The following is an 18,674-nucleotide window of genomic DNA, read 5'->3' as shown; positions in this document are numbered from 1 at the left end:
AGTCTTGCCCTGTTATATGGCATTTGTCCGTTTTTAATAGCACATTAACGCTGTTGCTTGGTAAACCTGCAACAAGATTATAGTTTAAAGGTCCTTGTCTACATTTTTATACCGAAATCGCCATTTCACCATTAAAATGCAGAGTCTATTATCTACAATTATCAACAATACACCCCCTTTCGATCAGGAAAGACGAAGCCAGTGTAGCCGTTTAAAAATTCATTGTAGTATTCCAGCGTAGTACTCATAGTAGGACATATATCCTTATTTGGAAAATGCCAAGCGCAAAACTCCTCTCAAATCCCGTGCATTTCGTGCGTTTAAAAAAAAGCGTGGACAGCGCTCCAGTGTCAAACTGTTGCTGCACTTGTTTGGGCGTGGCTATAAGCATAGTGACATGAATTTGATTTGTCAGTATTTTTAGGCAAAGCACATGTTCTCAGCAAACAGAAAACAAAATATTGGAAGCGTGAGTCACGCTACCCAAAAATAAAATCTTTTTTTACATATATTTTTTTTCTATAACTTTTTTCCCCATGGTTCATTCATCATCTGACATAACTTTTTAGCGAAATCTAACCATAAAATTATTGAAAAAAAGCAAAAATGTAGACGACCACCTTTAACTGGTCACCATGACAAAACAACCAGGTTTTGTGGAATGTATACTCTTTTTTATGCTGCTAATTATACCTGTTTACATAACATTAACAACAAGCCTCTAGTGCAAACAATTTGCATGTGTGTGTGTGTGTGTTCTATGTCCCTCACATTAACATAATGATTTAAGCTTTTGATTCCAGGATCCAAAGCTATAAAGTTCAAGCTCATTGCATATATAGCACATTTTGGGGGTACATGTATTTTAATCACATCATGATCACTGTGCATCAACCCGCTTAAAGTCAGCGCAAACCCTGTACAAGAAGCACATTTCATCATGATTGTGTATACTGTATAGTGTTAATTTTGAAATGGCCAACTCATTGGCTCCTCCAGAAAAAGTCAGTGTGGATGGCTAAAGAAATTATGCTAACAGCTCAGGTCTATTTCAGGAGATCGTGGTGCTTGTCAGTTTTGAAACTGGTATTTCCCTGAAAATCCTGGTTCTCATAGAAATCAATACACGTAATTCTGTCAGGCCAACCAGTCTAAACCAGTCTAAACCACAGTAATTATATTATGATTGTCAGATGCAGAAAGAAACAATCTTACGAAATATGTATGCATAACCAATTGCTCATTTCAATGCCTGTATTTTGAGTTTAAATTTAATTGACCAGTAAACGATATATTGTTAATGTCCAGCTAAGGCGAACACTGTGTGTCAGTGTCCTGAAAACAGCCAGCTTTCAGAGCAGAATACAACACTGTGGTATTTCTTAACCTCCCTCCACGACACAAAACACTAATTGGCATCGACATCTGGCAGTATTAAATTAACACCAATGTGAGAGTATTATTATATAGATTTTAATTAAATTTACATCGATACTGATATTCCAATTGTGATTTGGCATTGTGACTATTTGGAGCATCGCACGAAACTTTGCTTTGTCGGAACTAAACAACGGAGCGTCACAAAATTTCACATGGTGACACTGCATGAATGATGATGTGACCTTTTTGTCTTAGAAGTTTTTAACTGTCAATCTGTCAGTTTTTCGTTGCATGCTGATGGAGTTACCAGGCGTCCGCCCCGTGATCGGGAGGTCGTGGGTTCGAACCCCGGCCGGGTCACTTTACCTAAGACTTTAAAATTGGCAATCTAGTGGCTGCTCCGCCTGGCGTCTGGCATTGTGGGGTTAGTGCTAGGACTGGTTGGTCCGGTGTCAGAATAATGTGACTGGGTGAGACATGAAGCCGGTGCTGCGACTTCTGTCTTGTGTGTGGCGCACGTTATATGTCAAAGCAGCACCGCCCTGATATGGCCCTTCGTGGTCGGCTGGGCGTTAAGCAAACAAACAAACTGATAGAGTTATAAACATGTCCAGGAAAAGTAAAAAGCTGACAGTACAGTGTAACCAACTTTCTGTACAGTTGAGAACAGATTTTTTTTAAATGTCAATCATGAAAATCAACAATGTCTTGGACAAACCAAGGAACATTTCGTACATTTTCAAAAGGCTCAAGTTGAGAGAAAAGAGTGAATAACAACCCCAGATGTAGAAAGTCTCAGTGAGAGTGTCAATTGTTTGTCTAGGTAGACTGACGATTATGATTTCGGATGGTTTGATCCATATTTAATTCAGACTTTTGAATGTATTGGATGGAAATGTGATGGATAAATCACAAAACAGTAGCTTTTTTTCTGTCCTCGTCAAGAAAATCGAAAACAATGACTGTTTGTTCAAATCTGATGTGCTCACTACCAGTACCATGAGCATCAACACAGCCATGACAGGAAGACAGATAAACAGAGGAAGAGTATTGTTTTTATTTTACCATCCTAGTGCCGACATATTTATGTTATTTATTTATATGGGAGATTTATATAGCGCTTCACGTTCTCTAAGCGCTTTACATATTAATTTCTGCCGTGTGAGATGGAATTTTTTACACAATATATCACGCATTCACACAGCCAGTAAATCTGAAGCCATTACGGCGAATATTTACTTTTCACGGCCTATTATTCCAAGTCACACGGGTATTTGGTGGAAATTTTTTATCTATGCCTATACATTTTTGCCATGAAAGACCCTTTTGTCAATCGTGGGATCTTTAATGTGCACACCCCAATGTAGTGTACACGAAGGGACCTCAGTTTTTCATCTCATCCGAAAGACTAGCACTTGAACCCACCACCTGGGCTAGGAAAGGGGAAGAAAATTGCTTACGCCCCGACCCAGGGTCGAAAATTGAAAATATATAGTTGTACCTTCAAATTCGACAACGGTGCATTTCCAGTACTAATTAGTCAAAAGCAAATCCAGAGATAGCCATTAGCCATGTCTCAGTAGCTATGCAAATCCTCTGCTAACAGTAACAGAGGTTTGCGCACTGTTTTCTTGCAAACTGAAGTCCGCTATATGGAGCAAAGAACACACAACTAAAATACCAAAGTTCAAAGCCCTGAGGCAAGTAAACTATTTTTGACTCACATGCGAAGCAAAAGTGAGTCTATGTATTCACCCGAGTCGTCCGTCCGTCCGTCCCCCACGTCCGTCCGGAAAACTTTAACGTTGGATATTTCTTGGACACTATTCAGTCTATCAGTACCAAATTTGGCAAGATGGTGTATGATGACAAGGCCCCAAAAAACATACATAGCATCTTGACCTTGCTTCAAGGTCAAGGTCGCAGGGGCCATAAATGTTGTCTAAAAAACAGCTATTTTTCACATTTTTCACATTTTCTCTGAAGTTTTTGAGATTCAATACCTCACCTATATATGATACTAGAATGAATACCCGCTTCGCCGGGTAGCCGGCTTCGCCGGGAAGAAGTACTTAGAGCCGTACGCCGGCTTCGCCGGGTCCGAACAATGGACCCGCCAAGCTTAGGTCCCTCCCAGATTCGTGGAATGGGAACAGCACGAAAATGATTCAGTGGCCATAATGCCATTCCTGACCATATCGAGTCCCATCCTTGTCGACGAATGTAACCGTGTTAATCACCTTTGGAGGCGAACTCCACTCAAACAGGATTGAGCAATTTAGAGCTTATCTCTAAGCCCTTTTGAACTGTTATGGCTTCTCAAATGAAGGCCAGTACATAAAATTACACAAAAGCCGCCAGACCACATCACAAACAGAACTGAACAATGCACAGGTGTTGCTCACATAAAAAAACACACACACACACACACACACACACACACACAAACACAGAGAAGCCATATCTATAGAGAGATAGATGACAGTGTATTTTTCGCGTGGCTATAAATTGATTCGACCTTTGCACTTTTACAGTGAGGATAATTTACGGGTCCAATTTACGTTCTGGACACTGCGGTGACCTTCTAAAAATAGTAACAGAACGGGAATATCCGAAGATGCCTCCCTCAAACTATAGTGCACCATACGAAGGAAGGGAGGTAAACGCTGAAAACCTGGAGAAGATGAGAAGATAAGGAAGAGTTACTTATAATGGTGAAATGAACACAAAAACCAAAATCAGTTCAGCGCTGCGCGCTGAGAGCACGTGTTGAAATATCTCATCGATGATATTGTGTCCGGGGTGTAGCTGAATACGGTGTCCAAATTTGAAAAAGATCCACCGAGAACTTTGGCGTTGTGATGTGGTGTAGCGGCTATGGTGTGTCGGTATGGGGGCCCGGGTAGCTGAGGTGGAACCAAAATCGGTTCAGCGCTGCGCGCTGAGAGCACGTGTTGAAATATCGACCAGGTTGTGTCCTGTACCGGGTCAACCTGAATATGCCCACCAAATTTGAAGCAGATCCATCGAGAACTTTGGCCGTGCATGGCGAATACACAAATACACAAATACACAGATACACAGACACACACACACACACACACACACAGACACAAGTCGTATATATATATAGATAGATATAGGGCAAAGTAAGCCCCATCTTTTGATACCAGTTTGGTTTACCTTGCTTCAAGGTCAAGGTCACAGGAGCTCTTCAAAGTTGGATTGTATACATATTTTAAAGTGACCTTGACCCTGAACTATGGAAGATAACTGTTTCAAACTTAAAAATTATGTGGGGCACATGTTATGCTTTCATCATGAGACACATTTGGTCACATATGATCAAGGTCAAGGTCACTTTGACCCTTATGAAATGTGACCAAAATAAGGTAGTGAACCACTAAAAGTGACCATATCTCATGGTAGAAAGAGCCAATAAGCACCATTGTACTTCCTATGTCTTGAATTAACAGCTTTGTGTTGCATGACCTTGGATGACCTGGTCAAGGTCACATGTATTTTGTCAAGGTCACATGTATTTTGGTAAGAAAAATGTGTAAAGCAGTTCTTAGTGTATGATGTCATTGCTAGGTTTAGTTATTTGACCTTGACCCTGAAGGTCAAGGTCATGTAAAGGTCAAGGTCAAGCATGTGAGTCGTATGGGCTTTGCCCTTCTTGTTTATCAATGTTTGTAACTTTGTTTAGGGCGATATGATTGTACCCCTCTAAATTTATGTCTTGTAATATACATATATATGCATATATGCAACACTTATGTCATCACCCTGTATTTTAGAATTTACACCAAGGAGTATCCTCAATATTTTTTATTATCATTAGTATTAAAGGCATACTAACGCACTCCCGTGTTTACAAAGTGTAGTTTGCCCACAATCGATGTCAAACGCACCATAAGACCATATAATGACGATACGTCACCATGCGCGGACCATAATACATGCATTACATCTTGTTCTAGCCTCTGAAAAAGTGAGGATGTCAACAAAGCCGCGGTGTTTTCTCCCTTGCATCAACGTTACATGTGTTGCCAAATCTATAAATAGGACGATCCAGATCAAAATGAAAATTCAAATATCTCAACATTTAAGGGGTCCTAGACCACAATATTTTGCAGGGAACTTAATTTAGTCTGTCTCCAGCTGTTGGTAAAGCAATTAGCGTGTATAGTCATCGAGTACATATGGCTTTAACATTGTTATTTATTTTCAGACTATTTTACAAACTTTATCATTTCCATAAGAGATACGCTAGACAATGTCCTTTAAATTCAAGAAAATTGGTTTGTGCATATATATAAATCCCATGTTTGCATGATTCGTAGACCTGTTTACTCATACGATTTTGCCGTATTTTGTACGCAAAATTTCCAAGAATACGATAAATACGCTAGTTGATAAGAAAGTATGACGATTAAAAAAAAATAATTCGTTTTCTTATTTATTGCGTCTCTAAACTGAATGTGGGTTGTGTACGGGATTGGTCATGAATAAAAACCTGGTTTGCTTCGGTTAGCGCTTACGATTGATTTTCATGGGATTATATGTGATCCGACGAATTTCATTGCTAACAGTTTTACTTCGGTCATATGATTAACAAGCACCTCTACCTGGTAAGAAAATACACTCAATATTTTGAAAATACACTAACAGCTGCAATTAGGTAAACAGGTCTGGATTCGGGTTTTGGCTAGGTGAGTTTTCAGAGTGGATCTTTTAGTTTCATGCCATGGATGCCATCAGATTATATTGCTTCACTTGTTTCGAATCCCACTTGTTTATATTTGTGCTTGTTGGTTAATGTCTTTGTATATCATCTGTGTGTGTGTTGTTGTTTTGTGTGTGTGTTTTATAGTTGTAGTTTTTTGTTTGTAAATGTACATATCCCCTCATTCCCAGATGTTGCCTATCAAATTAATTCCTTGGCTACGCTTAAAGTTGAATATCATCCAGTCCTTTCGTCTCCATTCGACCGAAACGTGGTAAAACACTTTTGATGGTTTCCCCCAGTGCGCGCGACCTTGTCCTTTTGAGTAATTTGACTGTGCCCTAATTTTTCCGCCTGTTATCCGCGAGAGTTGTCGTCCTTGCTTGAGTGCCGCCATTGTGGACATCGATGTTTTGGTAAACATTGTACCGACCATTGATCGATCGCCTTTCTTCTCCAGAAGGATATGATTCGAACCCCTGCTAGGTAGGTAGCAATGGTCAGTTTTCTATTCAAGTGCTTGCGCAGCCATTCGAGTGGTAATCGCGTTTACTCGTGGTCATTTTTGCGGCAATAGTTCGTGTTCCTTCCGAATTTTGGGGAAATTCCCAAGACAGGATGTCGTCCTTATAGAGTATACTGTCTGTGTCAGCCTTTGACGGCTGAGATTGGATTTGCTTGTACATTGTCATGGCAGTAACTGTCTCGAAAAATACGATACCGAGCCAGAATATTCGTAGTTTGTATCATGTCTGGGGGAGTGGCGAAACAAAGATACGCTTTCGATTTTCACCCCTTTCAAATCCAATTCCAAGATCCCGCCATGTTTCTCTCCTCATGGTCATGCAGTTAAGCGCGTTGCAAGATTACCCGCTCTGTGTGTATGTGTTTTGTGTGTGTGTCAAGTACGTATTTTGGATAAACACCAGGAAATTAGTATAGCATGTTCTAGACTATGTATAACATTATTTGTAATGATCAAGGTATGCTGAGAACACCAACAAGCTCATTGCTGTACTCAGTCAAATTGCAGAGATAAAAGTTAAAACAACAATAAAAGTCACATACAAAAAAACACCACTGAACATTTATGACGGGATAGTGTGGATGCTAGTAGAAGTACATAATATTTATAATGCAATACACTACAGAGTACCAACAGAATTTAGCTTTTAAATTCAATCGTGAACAGGGGACATTCTTTGGCCTCTCCTGACTCCTGTAGAGCGTGACTAAGCTCAGCGGTGGTGAATGTAATAAAACAGGGTTATGTGATATATTCCATGAATGACAAACCATTTGTCACATGCACATTATTCAGTGCAGTCAGTCTTCTCCCTTCTGCCCCCTTGGGTGAGTGGCATCTGTCATTAAATTGAAAAGCAGGGATGGGCTGCAAAAAGCACCACAGTGAAGGGAAATCTAAAGTGCTCAATGCAAACATGTTACTATGTCTGAGGTTCCCACTATCCCAGTCCCATGGCAACAGCTTCCAAAAACAACAGTGTTTGTTTGATGACTTAGCTGCTTGTATCAATATGAGGCTTATATCGCGCGTATTCCGTGGGTACAGTTCTAAGCGCAGGGATTTTTTTATTTTTTTTTATAATTTTTTTTATGCAATTTATATCGCGCACATATTCAAGGTGCAGGGGTTTATTTATGCCGTGTGAGATGGAATTTTTTTACACAATACATCACGCATTCACATCGGCCAGCAGATCGCAGCCATTTCGGCGCATATCCTACTTTTCACGGCCTATTATTCCAAGTCACACGGGTATTTTGGTGGACATTTTTATCTATGCCTATACAATTTTGCCAGGAAAGACCCTTTTGTCAATCGTGGGATCTTTAACGTGCACACCCCAATGAAGTGTACACGAAGGGACCTCGGTTTTTCGTCTCATCCGAAAGACTATGTTGTATGTTGTAACTGTAAGATTAGCAATAAGTCTAATAATACCTGCAGAAAAGAAATGATATCGAAATACATGTAAACATTTTGAACAGCCTGTCCCCACAAAGTGAATCAATTAAACAGTTGACACAATTATTCTCACCAGTACCCCCCCCCCCCCCCCCCCCCTTCCAATTTATTTAATACATGTATGTGCAACCAGTCAGTGTTTTTTTGCTTTAGAATTAGATACATTGGGTCCTTTTAAAGAAGTATGAAGTGAACATGTTCAAACAAGATTTTTATTTAAGCCAAGCCATGAATTAACATTCATTTGATAATTTAACTCAGAAAATGATGAAAACAAAAGCTACTTGTACTTGTAAGCATAGATATATATATAGGGTGACAAGACAAGGGAGGTAATTGTAATGTATAATTTGTTAAAAAGAACCATTCTTTTTTACTTTAAGCCTTGTGATTATTTTTTCTGTTGGTAAAATCTGTTTTAAATTAAAGAAAAAGACTCGTAAACAAACAGTAAGTAGCTGATGTAATACAAACAAAAAATAAAGAAACCTGTTTAATGGAAATCACACGAATTCACAAAACATTGTGCATCATTAAACATTCATTACAATGAGTTTGTTTGGAACACCCACATGATGTCAGCTTTGCTGTAGTTTTATTTTTCTCTTCCAGGGGACATAGAAATCTTCTTCTTTTTTAACTGAATGGTTAATAACGCTTTTTTGTTTTTGTTTCTCAGTTTGGTGGATTCATTTTCCATTGTATTTGCAAAAGCAAGAACAATGAGTAAACATCTGAAACTTCAATTATACTATCTTTGCAGTGACCATCACGATCAAGGGTATTCCTGGGACGAGACGGGAGGAGGAGCGGGCAAGCGTACCAAGATTTCCCACCCCTCCTCGAGCCACGCCATGACGTCGTGGGACATCGATGGAGGTCTGGCCGCTGACTTCGACGGATCTCTGTCTGGCCTGGGCACAGAACTCGGCACCTCCAGCTACAACATGAGGTTGGCCTGTCTGTGTGTGGAGAGAGGGGGTGTGGTTGTGAGATACTTCCAGGGAGGTTGGAATGGGACAGGGAGGGGTGGTACAGCTGTTCATATGGAAAGACAGCAATACCTGCAGTTCTTATTCAGAGGTCATGGGCTGCAGCCTCCAGGAACTTTTGCACGGACATTTTTTATGTGCGATGACCGTTTTTCCAGAGATGCATGCGAGATATTTTTGCATATATTTCTACAAGCAGTCAGGGCCCGGCCTGGAAATAGCAGAGCCCTTAGTAATTTGTTCCAAAAACCATCACACAGGAGTTTTCTGAATTCAATATCAAAGAACCATGAATGAAAGATAAATAAAAATTCAAATCAATTTTTTGCGGAAGAGAGTTACCTCCCTTGCAAATTTGTAAATTGAAAACCAACCAGGCTTTGTTTTGTGCGTACAGGTTATAGCTTATAGGGATAATGCACTGATAGGTATGCACATAAGTAAGCAATGGTGTTTTCAGTGTGAACTTCATAATGAATATGATTTCTTTGTCTACAGTGAAGCGTTGTTGGCTCTACCTGTTTTCAAGCAGGAGAATTTGGAGAATGGGTGAGTATTTTCTAGTTACTCTCTGTTGCTTACTTGATATTTGTTTGGTTGTCTTCAATGATAAAGCTCTGTGAGTTTGTTCAGATACTTTATCTTGAGGTACATGTAGCAGTACCCATCCGACTATTGAACATTGAATCAGACCTGTGAAACCATACGATTTCACCGTATTTTGTACGCTTGATTGTATAAAATACGATCAGTAAGGCCGGTGGAAAAAAATACGATCAAAACAATTCCTTGACTACTTTTCTTCACAAGCACATCCTGAAGCCGACCGAGTATTTTGGATGTTTGAATGCTGTGAGGAATACACTCATTTTTTTCTGAAAATACGCCAAGTTTCTTTGAGAATACTCCAAGTTCAAAACAGGGGTTCCCAGGTCTGTCGAATGATCGGCCTTGTGGGTTGAGCTAAAGTGTACAGATACATAGGTTGGCTTACAGACATCAGCATACACTTAATGTCCATAAGGAGATCAAGATGTTGAGTGATACTGTTTAGCTTTACTTGTTTGTTTCAATGTTTTTCAGATGTTTTTCAGTCAAAAATAATATGTACCTTGTTTGGCAAACTGTTAGAAAATAATGAGCTATCCAGCCAAGTTTTTTTTTCTCTCCGGTATACATTAGAACTAGTAGAACCCCTTTTTAAGACTTCCAAAAATCTGAGAAATTAAGGTCTTTAAGAGAAGGGAGTCTTAGAATGGGGGAACATTTACAGCGGTTATGAATAGAAAATGTGGAAAAACAAGGTCTTAAAGGGGTGTTTGACTGTATGATGTTTCTTCATTTGTATGCTTGCATCATTCTTTGACTTTCCAATACCACACATTTTTTTCCAACAGGTTTCAGTACATTCTTGGGGCAGCTACTTCTCCGGCAGTGAAGATGAATGAAGAAACTCTAACCTACCTGAATCAGGGTAAGCCTTGTTTAGAATGAAGAAACTCTAAACCTACCTGAATCGGGGTAAGCCTTGTTTAGAATGAAGAAACTCTAAACCTACCTGAATCGGGGTAAGCCTTGCTTAGAATGAAGTAACTCTAACCTACCTGAATCAGGGTGAGCCTTGCTTAGAATGAAGTAACTCTAACCTACCTGAATCAGGGTGAGCCTTGCTTAGAATGAAGTAACTCTAACCTACCTGAATCAGGGTAAGCCTTGTTTAGAATGAAGAAACTCTAACCTACCTGAATCAGGGTAAGCCTTGTTTAGAATGAAGAAACTCTAACCTACCTGAATCAGGGTAAGCCTTGCTTAGAATGAAGTAACACAGAAAGAGAAAACCCACAAGAAATGGGTTTTTGAGTCACTTGAGAAAAAGTGACTATGTAATCGGTCAGTGTTAGTCCGTCCGGCCGGCCGGCCGTAGACACCACCTTAACGTTGGACTTTTCTCGGAAACTATCAAAGCGATCGGGCTCATATTTTGTTTAGTCGTGACCTCCAATGACCTCTACACTTTAAGGATGGTTTCGTTGACCTTTGACCTTTTTCAAGGTCACAGGTCAGCGTCAAAGGAAAAATTAGACATTTTATATCTTTGACAAAGTTCATCGGATGTGATTGAAACTTTGTAGGATTATTCTTTACATCAAAGTATTTACATCTGTAGCCTTTTACGAACGTTATCAGAAAAACAAGGGAGATAACTAGCCTTTTCTGTTCGGCAACACACAACTTAACGTTGGGCTTTTCTCGGAAACTATAAAAGTGACCGGGCTCAAATTTTATGTGAACGTGACTCATTGTGTTGTGAATAGCAATTTCTTCCTGTCCATCTGATGCCTCATATAATATTCAGAACTGCGAAAGTGACTCGATCGAGCGTTTGCTCTTCTTGTTTTGTTTGGGTGGGGTTTGTGTGTCCAAACTGTCCGAGTGTGTGTTAGTTTGTGCGTATCTTTATCGGTGAATGTGAGTGTGTTTGTCTGTGTGTGTCTTGTCTGTTTGTGTGTGTGTGTTGCGGAGTGTGTGTGTGTTGCTGTGTGTGTGAACTGAAAATGATCTGGGTGAAAAAGTTTCAACACAAGTATATACTGACTGATTCTCCCGCTGATAAACCCTAAATGTGTGCAGGCCAGTCGTATGAGATCAAGGTGAAAAAATTGGGGGATCTCTCGGAGTACCAGGGCAAATGTCTCCGGGTGAGTGCTCTGAGTAATAATTATATTCATATACTAATAACAATAATTAATCACTTCTCTATAGCGCAAGTTCTGATAACAGCTCCAACTTCCAATAGCCCGCCGGATTTTCCCTTGTCCGGTACATATCCCAGTTGCTGTATTTGCAGTGTTTATATGGTTTGAAAACTCAATAGTACAATCAATAGTGCTGCATTTAACCAGATTTTCACTGGCAAGCCGGGCGAGTTGCCAGGCTGTTTCTACTAGCCCGGCATATTTTTTTTTACTCGCACCTGGCGATCGGGCGGACGATTTGGCCATCCGTGCATATAAGATAATATCTGTGCTAGCTGGCAGGTTTATTTTTTTCTCCATCTTCTTGCAGAGCGTTGTGAAGGTCCAGTTCCATGAACGCCGACTACAGTACATGGAGAGAGAGCAGATGGAACAGTGGAAACAGAATAGACCCGGAGAGCGAATTCTAGATGTCGGTTCGTATCTTTTGCTTTATTTTGTTGGGTACCCTTGCAGCTTGTGTGTACTGACAAGCAGGGAGGATTTGAGAGATAAAAAAAACGATGAATGTCTATGAATTTAAAAAAAAAAAATAATGCTTGTAATTGTATGTTATTTCTTATGAGGAAACTCTTTATATGTAAAATGTTGAATTTTAATGTCTAATGTAAAGCGCCATGAGACTGCCATTTGGCGATGAACAGCGCTATAAAAGAATGTTTTATTATTTTTTATTACAGTAAAACCTCCCACTAACGACCTTGAAAATGTCCAGAAATATCGGTCGTAAAAAGGAGGGGTCTTTATTGGGAGTTTCGGAGGTATAATTTTTGAGTCACTTGAGAAAAAGTGACTCTATGTAATCGGTCAGTGTTAGTCTGTCCGGCCGGCCGTCCGTAGACACCACCTTAACGTTGGACTTTTCTCGGAAACTATCAAAGCGATCGGGCTCATATTTTGTTTAGTCGTGACCTCCAATGACCTCTACACTTTAACGATGGTTTCGTTGACCTTTGACCTTTTTCAAGGTCACAGGTCAGCGTCAAAGGAAAAATTAGACATTTTATATCTTTTCTCGGAAACTATCAAAGCGATCGGGCTCATATTTTGTTTAGTCGTGACCTCCAATGACCTCTACACTTTAAGGATGGTTTCGTTGACCTTTGACCTTTTTCAAGGTCACAGGTCAGCGTCAAAGGAAAAATTAGACATTTTATATCTTTGACAAAGTTCATCGGATGTGATTGAAACTTTGTAGGATTATTCTTTACATCAAAGTATTTACATCTGTAGCCTTTTACGAACGTTATCAGAAAAACAAGGGAGATAACTAGCCTTTTCTGTTCGGCAACACACAACTTAACGTTGGGCTTTTCTCGGAAACTATAAAAGTGACCGGGCTCAAATTTTATGTGAACGTGACTCATTGTGTTGTGAATAGCAATTTCTTCCTGTCCATCTGATGCCTCATATAATATTCAGAACTGCGAAAGTGACTCGATCGAGCGTTTGCTCTTCTTGTTTTCACAGGGGTGGCAACTGTTGGGCAGTTCAGTCTTGAAAGTTGTGTCCGTTATCCTATTTGTGTTCCCATTTGTTGTGCATATGGATAAGCATGATGTACGGGCATACACCAGCGCACAGACGGGCAGACATAACACACACACACGCATGCACGCACGCATGCACGCACACACACATACACACACATACACACACACATACATACACACACGGTCTCATAGGTAAAACTCCGTGATTGACCCCGGGTAAGAAGGTCAGTGTCTGTAACCTGGGACAGGAAGGTTTCCTCTCAGACATCAAAGGAGATCGTCCCATAGGTAAAACTTGCTCATTGGCAAGTATGAGTCATTGACCCGAGGTCTCAGTTGGTGAGCACACACTCACAGAATACGTACACAGCAATTCATTATTGAGATGTTGTTGTAACTGCCCCTACCCAACCCCTCCCCCTACTTCGAGGACAGTCCTTCAATTGTGACAGCAATAGGAGAAGATGACAGCCGTAGGCCACTGGACTTGCATGCACTACTGACTACAGACTTCCACCCCTGACTCTTGATGCGTGACTAATGGCGTGCGTGTTCCGCGTGTGCTGCGTAATTACGACCTTTGACACTCCCTGGTTAAAAGGTCAAAGTCGTTATTAACCCTAAGTTGGTAGGTCGGTCGTCGGAAAAAGGAGGGCGTCGTTCTTGGGAGGTTAGTTACAGTGTGAAAAGCATCCGTGCCGAGAAAATCGGTCGGCAAAAGGAGGGGGTCGTTCTTGGGAGAGGTTGTTACGGGAGGTTCCACTGTATTATGATCAAAGCAAGAATGGCACCTCATATTTTGTTCTTGGAAATCACTTTAAATGCCCTTATTTTCCAGAGGGCTGTTCCATGTTTAACAATGAATTGTTCCTGCTTTAGTATCATCGAAAGCCTATGTGCCAATCAAGAAATGTTTGGACAATGTGTTATGATGTCTAACTGCATGACAGTTTGAACCTGTACCCAGCTTAGGCCAAAAAAAAAAAATAGGTCTGTTTACGGTAACCCGACCGACCCTAGTTTTTAGGCCCGACCCTAATCTTTTTTTTTGGATCGTCTGAAGAAAAAAAAAACCGCATCCAAAATAGAGCTGTTTGAGCGCAAACAGCAGACGACAGAAGGGAGGTAAGCTCAAAGTACTGTTTATAGTTATGTTGGGCAAAAACAGGGATTGATGAGAAGAAATGAACTGTGAAACATCATAGAGAGGGGAGAGAAAGAAAAAAAAGGGGGAAAAAAAAAAGCCGACCTACCGACCCTATTTTTTCACCCTATGTTACCGTAAACAGACCTCTTTTTTTTTGGCCTTAAAGCTGGCAATTTTCTGTTAAATAATACACTTACAGCCAGTGCTCTCTTACTGTTCTCAGTAAAGTGCTTAGTTCCTTTTCAGGACGTTACATTTCTTCTTCCCCTGCGTTCTCGTTGCCATGCTAAAGTGTCACTGTGAACATTGTTGATGATATAGACGGGCGCAGTGGCATGTGGTAAGACGTCGGCCTCCTAATCGGGAGGTCGTGAGTTCGAATCCCGGTCGCTGCCGCCTGGTGGGTTAAGAGTGAAGATTTTTCCGATCTCCCATGTCAACTTATGTGCAGACGTGCTAGTGACCTAACCCCCTTCGTGTGTACACGCAAGCACAAGAGAAGAAGATGATATGAAGTCTGCAGTTGGCCGCAGGGACTCCGCCAGACGCCACATTTGTCACATTTGAAGAAAAAAACCAGCATATTTGTTAACTAGCTTTTTTTCCCCCAAAGACATTTCAGAATAAAATGCACACATAAAAAAGATACTTTAGTGTTCAGTGTTCTTATGGAGTTTGCTGGTTTGCTCATCATTCCTCTCTGTCCTCTTTTCGCAGACGTACCTTTGTCTTACGGCTTGGTGGATGTGAACCTCGACCCGTCCAGAATCAGCCAGATAGAGTTCATCTGGGACCCGACCAAAGAGACGGGGATGTACTTCAAGGTGCACGCCATCAGCACGGAGTTCACGGCCAAGAAACACGGCGGGGAGAAAGGCGTCCCGTTCCGAGTCCAGATAGAAACGTACACCCACAATGACGGGGATGGCAAGCTGTTGCACGCAGCGTCCTGTCAGATCAAAGTCTTCAAGGTGAGGGAGGACTTGGAGATGTGTGATGTGTTTTCATGGGAAAGGTCGTAAAGGGGCAGCGCTGTTTGAGGAGTTGTGTGTGTCAGGCAATCCAAATCTCCGCAATTTTGTGGATTTCCATGATTTTATTTTTTAAATGTATGCAAAAAATTGTGATTGATACATGGGCCTGTAACTAACATGTTTTATAGTTTAACCCAGGTGCGAGGGATAAAATAGTGTTTTTGCTTTACATGCCCAGAGGGGGTTAAATTCAGATTTACAAGGCCAAAATGCAGCATCTTTATAGGGCCAGGGCGTTGTCCCTAGACCCCACCAGGGAACCTACGCTGCCCTGAGCCCCCAGCGCTATTTGTTTTCATTAAGTACATTTCTAATTTTTGAGTCACTTGAGAAAAAGTGACTCTATGTAATCGGTCAGTGTTAGTCTGTCCGGCCGGCCGGCCGTCCGGCCGGCCGTCCGTAGACACCACCTTAACGTTGGACTTTTCTCGGAAACTATCAAAGCGATCGGGCTCATATTTTGTTTAGTCGTGACCTCCAATGACCTCTACACTTTAAGGATGGTTTCGTTGACCTTTGACCTTTTTCAAGGTCACAGGTCAGCGTCAAAGGAAAAATTAGACATTTTATATCTTTGACAAAGTTCATCGGATGTGATTGAAACTTTGTAGGATTATTCTTTACATCAAAGTATTTACATCTGTAGCCTTTTACGAACGTTATCAGAAAAACAAGGGAGATAACTAGCCTTTTCTGTTCGGCAACACACAACTTAACGTTGGGCTTTTCTCGGAAACTATAAAAGTGACCGGGCTCAAATTTTATGTGAACGTGACTCATTGTGTTGTGAATAGCAATTTCTTCCTGTCCATCTGATGCCTCATATAATATTCAGAACTGCGAAAGTGACTCGATCGAGCGTTTGCTCTTCTTGTTTTAACTTATTTATTTTATCTATTTATTTTACGAATTATTAGATTCTCCCACTTGCTAGTACCTGCAGTGGCAGTGAGCAAGACGATTTTGTTGTTTTAAAAATGCAGTGTCGGAGAGTGCCGAAGAGAATTACTTTGAAAACGAGTGTTGCTGTTACACGCATGGTTACTGTTCTCAAGCTTATGTTCATTATTTAACAGGTCTGTCAAGTTACTGTATCACAGTGTATGCCACTTTGCTGTTTCAGCCAAAAGGAGCGGACCGGAAACACAAGACTGACCGGGAAAAAATGGAAAAGAGATCTGAAGCAGAAAAAGTAAGTAGTGCTAGATTGTCTCTTCCAAGAACTTGACATCTTACCATGTGTAATAGCTTGTAGTATGGTGGTAGATCTGTTTGAAGGTTGGCACACCCATGTCAGGTAATCGTCCGTTCCTAAGTCTCTCCTTAACTCTTTCTGCCCTGCGCCCGACAGTTTGTCGGGCGCTCCTTAGCAGCTTTCAACACCTGCGCCCGACAAACTGTCGGGCGTTTGTCGGGCGGTGACACGCTTCTTCTCTGACCTTGTTTCTGATCTAAAAATAAGACAGGTCACGAGCAAGGGAGGTAAATCTGTTCCCACTTCCTTCTTCTTTGTTTGGAGCAATTTGGCGAACGAAAATCGTCCGATTGAGTGTTGTTTGAGCATTTTTTCCTGCGAAATATGAGCAACCAACGCCGCTACTCGTTGAGGCAGGTTCTTGACGAGATTTTCCTCGACTATTACAGTGATTATGATGCCGAATGCGATGTTTCTTCGTCTCAATCGAGTGAAACAAGTGGTGATTTGAGTGCACACGACCTGTGCGAGGGATTCGATGCAAATGCGAGACATAAACATCCTGTGACTTGTTGGAACAATTGTGACAGAGTGGTGTGTTTACATACTTTTTGGTGTTGTGTTTGTGACCTGGAAGAAGGATTTCTTTGAACTTTACACACTTCAGAAGGTACTGACTGCTACTCAATGGGTAAGAACATGCACTTATCATACAACACAAAATTTTATGTGTCTACAACTACAGTATTAGTTGCAGTGTTAGAAGCGCTTTAGTAAAGTACCCATCAGATTGCACTACAGTGCCAAAACCCTCCAGGCTGGAGAGGCTGCTGGGACTGCACTGCAGTCAGGGCTGATAGGGTTAACAGCAGCAATCAGAGTTGTTGTTCTCTTCCCTTACTTTTTGTCTTCTGTCAACTGTCTGGTCCTACTGCTTACTGACTTTATTCTTCTGTCACCTGTCTGGTCCTACTGCTTACTGACTTTATTCTTCTGTCACCTGTCTGGTCCTTCTGCTTACTGACTTTATTTTTCTGTCACCTGTCTGGTCCTACTGCTTACTGACTTTATTCTTCTGTCAACTGTCTGGTCCTACTGCTTACTGACTTTATTCTTCTGTCACCTGTCTGGTCCTACTGCTTACTGACTTTATTCTTCTGTCACCTGTCTGGTCCTACTGCTTACTGACTTTATTCTTCTGTCAACTGTCTGGTCCTACTGCTTGCTGACTTTATTCTTCTGTCAACTGTCTGGTCCTACTGCTTACTAACTTTATTCTTCTGTCACCTGTCTGGTCCTACTGCTTGCTGACTTTATTCTTCTGTCAACTGTCTGGTCCTACTGCTTGCTGACTTTATTCTTCTGTCAACTGTCTGGTCCTACTGCTTACTGACTTTATTCTTCTGTCCACTGTCTGGTCCTACTGCTTGCTGACTTTATTCTTCTGTCAACTGTCTGGTCCTACTGCTTGCTGACTTTATTCTTCTGTCAACTGTCTGGTCCTTCTGCTTACTGACTTTATTCTTCTGTCACCTGTCTGGTCCTACTGCTTACTGACTTTATTCTTCTGTCAACTGTCTGGTCCTTCTGCTTACTGACTTTATTCTTCTGTCACCTGTCTGGTCCTACTGCTTACTGACTTTATTCTTCTGTCAACTGTCTGGTCCTTCTGCTTACTGACTTTATTCTTCTGTCACCTGTCTGGTCCTACTGCTTACTGTCTTTATTCTTCTGTCAACTGTCTGGTCCTTCTGCTTGCTGACTTTATTCTTCTGTCAACTGTCTGGTCCTACTGCTTGCTGACTTTATTCTTCTGTCAACTGTCTGGTCCTACTGCTTACTAACTTTATTCTTCTGTCACCTGTCTGGTCCTACTGCTTACTGACTTTATTCTTCTGTCAACTGTCTGGTCCTACTGCTTACTGACTTTATTCTTCTGTCAACTGTCTGGTCCTACT

General features: G+C 41.1%; 1 protein-coding gene across 4 annotated transcripts in view; it reads left to right on the top strand.

The window, feature by feature from the left end:
• LOC138947074 (upstream-binding protein 1-like) overlaps window positions 1-18,674 on the top strand; it is a 50,330-nt gene that overhangs the window by 5,507 nt on the left and 26,149 nt on the right. For 2 of the 4 annotated variants that reach the window (XM_070318509.1, XM_070318508.1), the window contains exons 3-9: window positions 8,863-9,051; window positions 9,590-9,640; window positions 10,489-10,565; window positions 11,723-11,790; window positions 12,158-12,263; window positions 15,205-15,458; window positions 16,645-16,713. In XM_070318509.1, the coding sequence (XP_070174610.1) occupies window positions 8,863-9,051; window positions 9,590-9,640; window positions 10,489-10,565; window positions 11,723-11,790; window positions 12,158-12,263; window positions 15,205-15,458; window positions 16,645-16,713 (814 nt within the window). Of the gene's footprint in view, window positions 1-6,493; window positions 6,609-8,862; window positions 9,052-9,589; window positions 9,641-10,488; window positions 10,566-11,722; window positions 11,791-12,157; window positions 12,264-15,204; window positions 15,459-16,644; window positions 16,714-18,674 lie in introns of those variants that run through there. The other 2 variants (XM_070318510.1, XM_070318511.1) reach the window with 2 other exon arrangements.

This window comes from Littorina saxatilis, linkage group LG14, assembly GCF_037325665.1.
Source record: "Littorina saxatilis isolate snail1 linkage group LG14, US_GU_Lsax_2.0, whole genome shotgun sequence".
Taxonomy (NCBI): domain Eukaryota; kingdom Metazoa; phylum Mollusca; class Gastropoda; order Littorinimorpha; family Littorinidae; genus Littorina; species Littorina saxatilis.
Note: the sequence above shows the minus strand (reverse complement) of the source record. Positions and strands in the feature narration are given on the sequence as shown.